The 6365-nt window shown below is 37.3% G+C and overlaps 1 protein-coding gene across 2 annotated transcripts in view; it reads left to right on the top strand.

Annotated features, from left to right (window-relative positions):
• The first annotated feature begins 306 nt into the window (after positions 1 to 306).
• The window catches only part of F9 (coagulation factor IX), a 32316-nt gene continuing 26257 nt past the window's right edge, over positions 307 to 6365 (top strand). The window contains exons 1-2 of one of the 2 annotated variants that reach the window (XM_008061783.1): positions 307 to 415; positions 6081 to 6244. In XM_008061783.1, the coding sequence (XP_008059974.1) occupies positions 328 to 415; positions 6081 to 6244 (252 nt within the window). In that variant the 5' untranslated portion in view covers positions 307 to 327. The remainder of the gene's footprint in view (positions 416 to 6080; positions 6245 to 6365) is intronic. The other variant, XM_008061784.2, reaches the window with a different exon arrangement.

Genomic DNA, 6365 nt, shown 5'->3' with positions numbered 1-6365 from the left:
CCACTCCCTGACAAAGACAAGATGGCTCTCACTGATGAATTTTGCTGCCACAGAAACTGTGGCCAGTATGCTTATATCCATTCTGAAGATATGTCACTTTCTGTTTCAGCCTTGAATCAGTCACAGTGGCAGAAACCCATGAAATCAGAGGTGAAGTTTAATGATAACAACTGCCCATTGTCTTCACTTGAAGCAAGAGGCCATTGGAAATACCCCAAACATCCACTGTGGGAGATGGACATTATTTCCCAAAAGTAAATACAGCTCAGCTTGTACTTTGGAACAACTGATCAACCTTGTCATTTGCACAATCTCCTAGCAAAGGTTATGCAGCGCATGAACACGATCATGGCAGAATCACCAGGCCTCATCACCATCTGCCTTTTAGGATATCTACTCAGTGCTGAATGTACAGGTTTGTTCTCTTTTTAAAAATACATTGAGTATGCTTGTCTTTTAGCTATAGAAATGTCTGGTACTGTTTTCTTCACTAAATTTTGATTACATAATATGATAGCAATATTGAAAGTTCTAGCAGCCAGCACACAGGTTGGTAAGTACTGGCTCTCTGGTAGCTGGGTTTTCTTTTTCTTCATTTTTAAAAGTAGCCAGATTTACAGTGCTTATGATGCATTTTATTTAATGAATACTGTTGAGCTTCTGATTTGACAGTATAATTCCTTTTAGAAAACATTAATCTCCTTGGTTATAAAAAAATTAAAAGTGGGGAAACAAGGAAACTGGACTCACCACTTTGAAGTCAAAATTGGAAACATTAAAACTACAAACAATGGTCTAATTTGCACACAAAAAATCTGATTTTAAGATACATGACATGTTTCAAAATTTTAGAAATGTATAATAAAGCATGTCTCTACGTTTTAAAATTGTACGCCCTCAATTTAAAGTTTTAGTTAAAACATGAAAATTAAATTATCATTAGTAAGTTGTTTATCATCAAAGTATTTATGTAGATTAGGAAAAAGTCATTTTGTTTCTATTCCATACATCTTAAAGTTGGTATTTGGGGAAACACAATACTCAGTTGAACTCCCTAAGGGAGAAAAGCAAGTCAAAGAATTGACGTAAAGAGTAGGAATTTAACTAATGCAACATATTTCACTTTGTTTTTTTCACAATTAGTGACTTTATATACTCCCTGAAGAAAGGCACACAAGGAAAAAATTATTCCATTTGGATAAACAGCATGTTCTCATAGGAAGCATTTATCACACTCACTTGTCAACCTTCTAGAATCAAATCTAGTAGCTGACAGTGTCAGGATCAGGGGTGCCAACCCTAAGCATCCCCAGAAAGCAGACGGACTTTGTGGTTCCCACTCCAGACATGATGTCAGCTGTGGAATCAGACTGAAATGCTGAAATAATGATGCAAAAATAAAGAGGTTAAACTGGCAAAGTGGGTAGAGTCAAGGGATAAAGAAAATGTGTTAGAAAACTCACAAGGCAGGACATAAAATCTGGTCATTAGACATATCTCATCAGTGTGACATCTGGGAGAATAAAGGATTCAAACTCTTTGAGATAAGTGGTAAGATGATGAAGGTTGTAAGAAAGCTGCTGCTCTCTTAAAGACTTCAGACGTTGAAAAAAAGGGTAGATACAAAGAAATAGGAACTAATACTCCAGAGCTGAAAAAAATAATGACTAGAGATAAACCTAAAGGGAGGTTAAATATATGACCCCAGACAATACTGAGGAAAAAGGTAATATGATTGTGGAGACAATGCAACCAGAGATAAGAGGTCCTTAAGTAGAGGGCCAGGGGAATTTCCCTAAGACTGAACAGTGTTGATGCAACACTCTCTTTTGCTGTTAAACTGTCATTAGCTTCTACAAGGAGTTTTTATGAGTGATTTGCAGAGATGTTGTATTTTTGTGGTTGCTGCCCTTAGGTATTATTGTATCAATTTAGAATTTTGAAATAAAATTGTTCTGTAAAGCCAGTTCAGTTTTGAAAAGTTTAGGAAATGAAACTGTCTTTCATTCATTCAGACATTACCAAGTTACTGCTATGGTGTCAGATTCTATAACAGGGTACTAAGGGTATGGAAGTAAACCTGACTTCCTCTTTGACCTAAAGCACCATGAGACCAGTTGAGAGATTTCAATACAATGTGTACCAGGTGCTAAGGGATCATAGAGTAAGGAATGCATTAAATAAGAAAACTCTTGACACAGAGACAATATTTTGAGCTGAGTCTTGAAAAATGGGTAAGAGTTCACTCTCCTTAAATGTCTGATCTAGGGCATTTTATGCAGAGAAAATCACGCGTGTAAAGATCCAGATCCAAAAGAATGTGAGGTGTTTCAGGAGTTATATAGGGTTTGAATATTGACTATGACAACTAACGCAGGAAAACTAGGCAGGGCTCGGTCATCAAGATAATAAAGGTCCTAACCTAAGGAGACTGGACTACAGAGTACAATGTGGAGGTATCAGAAGTATAAATATAAGGACTACCACTGATAACTGATGGTGGAGGGTAAGACTAGGGGAGAGTAATATCGAGACTGTTGCAGTTATCCAGGGGAGGAAAAAGGGCTGGAACCTGAACAGTAGCTGTACAGAGAAGAGAGGAATTTGAAAGATATTAAGGAAATGGAAATAATATGACTTAACCATCTGAGTATGGAAGGGAAAGTATATAGAGTGTGTCTTGAGCATTTCGCGTTTGACATGACTATGGGACACAGCATAGTGCCTAAGAGAACTGGCTCTTTAATCTGATTGCCAGAGTGTAAATCAGGGCCCTGATGTTTTAGTATATTTACTTGGGCAAAGTACTTAGCCTCTCCGAACCTCAGTTTTCTTCATTTACAAAGACAAGACAGCAGTACCTATCTCCTAGGACTCTTGTGAGGAGGAAGTGAAATAAGGAATGCAAATTATAGAGCACAGTGTCCAGCACAGCAGAAGCATTACATAAACCTCAGCTATCAGCAGCCATGTTACAGTGTATAGTTAGGGAGCTGGAAAGAGGATCTGAAATTCAGAAGATATATCTGACTAAACTTGGATAGTTGGGACTCAGTGGTGTATAAACAGTAGTGGCAGCCACTTGTGTGTGAGGATCTAGAGAGTGAGCATGGATATAGTGGTACCTGTATAGTATCTAATAGTTGTGGTGAACAATCAATAAATTTTGTTAAAAGGATCAGGGCCAGACTAGGGTGAGGCAAGCAAGGTCCATAGGATATAAATGTACTTTGCACACTCTGAAAGAGAGAACCCCTTAAGTGCTATGTCCTAGATGCCTTGTTTACCTCATCATAGTCCCAGGCCTGGCAAGTAGGTATGGAGTGAAAAAGGAAAAGACTGAAGTTGAAACCTGGGAGAACCCTGGACATTTAAGGGTCAGGCAAAGAGGAGTTAATCAATTCAAGTGGTAGATGGATAACAAGAGTTAGAGCAAAGAGGAGAACCAGAACAGAATGATTTCGTGGAAATAATTTCCTAAGAAGGGAAAGATCAACAATTAGACATTATTTAGAGCAGTGAGTAAATAGATAAACTCAAAATTATCATTTAGGAGGTCAATGCTGATCATGACAATAGTCATTTCATTATATGAATGGGAGTAAGAAAGGAAAAAAGTTATAAAGAGTTATACACAAGTGCATTAAAGAGCTAAAGATAAAATTGAGAAAATTAAAAAGAAAGAAAGGAAGGCTGGCATGAGAGGAATAGAAAGAAAAATAACAAATATATGCCAGTCTACATATTGTCTTACTGATCCTGTCAACAACACTGTGAGACAGACATTCTTATTACACTACTGTTATACCTATTTTACATGTTAAAAAGTTAAAATTCAGAGATTATACGACTTTTCCAAGGTTACACAATCAATAGGAGGCAGACATATGATTCACACGTAGGTCTGTTTGATCTGATTCTAAACCCTGTTTGTTGTTTTGTTTTGTTTTGTTTTTTCACTCAGCCTCACTGTGCAATCGGCCCTCCCTATGTGCAGGCTCCATATTCACAAATTCAGTCAACCACAGATAGAAAATATTCAGGAAAAAGTGGATGGTTGCATCTGCACTGAACACACACAGCCCTTTTTTCTTTTGCCATTCCCTAAATAATAAAGCATAACAGCTACTTACATAGCATTTACATTGTATTAGCTATTATAAGTAACCTAGAAATGATTTAAAGTATACGGAAGGATGTGAGTAGGTTATATGCAAATACTAAGCCATTTTATATCAGGAACTGGAGTATACACAGAGTTTGGTATCTGCAGGGGATCCTAGAACCAATCTTCCATGAATACCAAGGGATGACTGTAGATGGATGCAGCTATGGATGCTCTTTAGGAGTACCCAGGGCCAAGTAAATGGGCTGCTGAGCAGACAAGCAGGCCTGGTGGAATCTGGGAGCCATCGATATGTGGTGGCACCCATCTGCAGCTTGGTGATTTTCCCCTACAGTGCTCAGCTGTCTGGGAAGAGAAGAATGAAGGCAGATGGTTACACTGATCTAGGGTATGGGATTGCAGGGTAGATGCAGCATAAAAAGAGGCGAAGGGAATTGAGAAAACTGGTACGTGAAGAGTCAAACAGAAGAAGTATAGGCTAAAGTCAGAAAAAAGTGAGCCCAAAGGGGATTTGAAGAACAAGAGAAAAGCAAGGATCTCAAGGGACTAGAATGCTCCATAAAGTGAACAGCTGCAATGAGAACAGGGAAAGAAAGTTTAGTTTTGTTTGTTTGTTTAGTTAATGAGAATGTAGTCTCAAATGCCCTGGAAAGTTCATCTTATAAGCACTTGGTCCTGTTGAGATGGTGTCAGATATATTGCTACTCCCTTGAAGAAAGCAACAACTCCAGGCAACTCCTTGAGTTCCTAATGTTAATTATATACACACACACATATATGTGTATGCATGTGTGTATTCAGTCATACATTCCTTAACAATGGGAATACATTTTGAGAAACGTGTATTTAGGCGATTCTATCATTGTGTGACCAATAGAGTATACTTACACAAACCTAGATGGTATAGTCTACTACATATCTAGACTATATGATATAGCTTATAGTACCTAGGCTACAAACCTGTACAGCATGTTACTGTACTGAATACCATAGACAATTGGAAATATAGTGGCAAGGATTTGTGAACTTAAATGTATCTAACAATACAAAAGGTATGATGAAAATATAGTATATAATATTATGGGACCACAGCTGTACATGTGGTTTATTGTTGACCAAAACCTGTACATGTGGTTTATTGTTGATCAAAACCTCATTATGTAGCAAATAACTCTGTGTGTGTGTGTGTGTGTGTGTGTGTGTGTGTGTGTGTGTGTGTGTGTGTAGAGAGAGAGAGAAAGTGATACAGAGACACAGAGACAGGGAAAAGAGGGGGAAAAAGAAAGAATTCAGACAGAGAAATCAATCATTTAAAGTTCAAGAGTGTCCCTACAGACTAGGAAGCCATAGCTAAAATAAACCACAACCTGAATTTCAGACAGATGCTTAAATCACTAGAATTCCTATAACACATGCCAACTGAAGGTGTTGTGAGTCTGAAGATTAAAAAAATAATGTAGTGGCTTTTCTTTAACACCTAGTAAGATACACTGAACTCACATTTGCAACTGGACCACAATTAGGGTTCTGTTCTTAAGGAGACATTTGTTGCAAAGTCATTTGGGCAACTGCATTCTGAAAACACAGCCCAGCCAGGGTAATGGATCACCTTGCAAGGATCTGCAATGAGCTATTTTCAAGTGATGACAAAGTGTGAAGTTAACTGCTTATTTGAGAACCTTTTTTTTCATCCAAAGTAAATTCAAATACGATTGAAAATTTGACCTTTTATTACTGGAGTTCTTCTGACTACAAGTAAAATTGAATTTTAATTCCTAAATCTCCATGTGTATATAGTACTGTGGGAACATCACAGATTTTGGCTCCATGCCCCAAAGAGAAATTGGCTTTCGGATTACTTGGATTAAAAACAAAGCCTTTCTTAAGAGATGTATTTAATTTTCATGATGTTTTCTTTTTTCTAAAGCTAAAGAATCATTCTTTTAAATTTCAGTTTTTCTTGATCATGAAAATGCCAACAAAATTCTGCATCGACCAAAGAGGTATAATTCAGGTAAATTGGAAGAGTTTGTTCGAGGGAACCTTGAGAGAGAATGTATAGAAGAAAGGTGTAGTTTTGAAGAAGCACGAGAAGTTTTTGAAAACACTGAACGAACAGTGAGTATTTTTACCTAAAATCCTTCAGATGCAGAGCAAAGAACAGAAAATCTTTTTAAAAAAGACACTTCTCTTTGGAACTTTAAAATATCCATACATACTCATCTATGTATCTTAGAAA

Source organism: Carlito syrichta, unplaced genomic scaffold (genome assembly GCF_000164805.1).
Source record: "Carlito syrichta isolate Samal-C Ts95f unplaced genomic scaffold, Tarsius_syrichta-2.0.1 Scaffold305575, whole genome shotgun sequence".
In the NCBI taxonomy this organism is placed as follows: Eukaryota; Metazoa; Chordata; class Mammalia; order Primates; family Tarsiidae; genus Carlito; species Carlito syrichta.
Note: the sequence above shows the minus strand (reverse complement) of the source record. Positions and strands in the feature narration are given on the sequence as shown.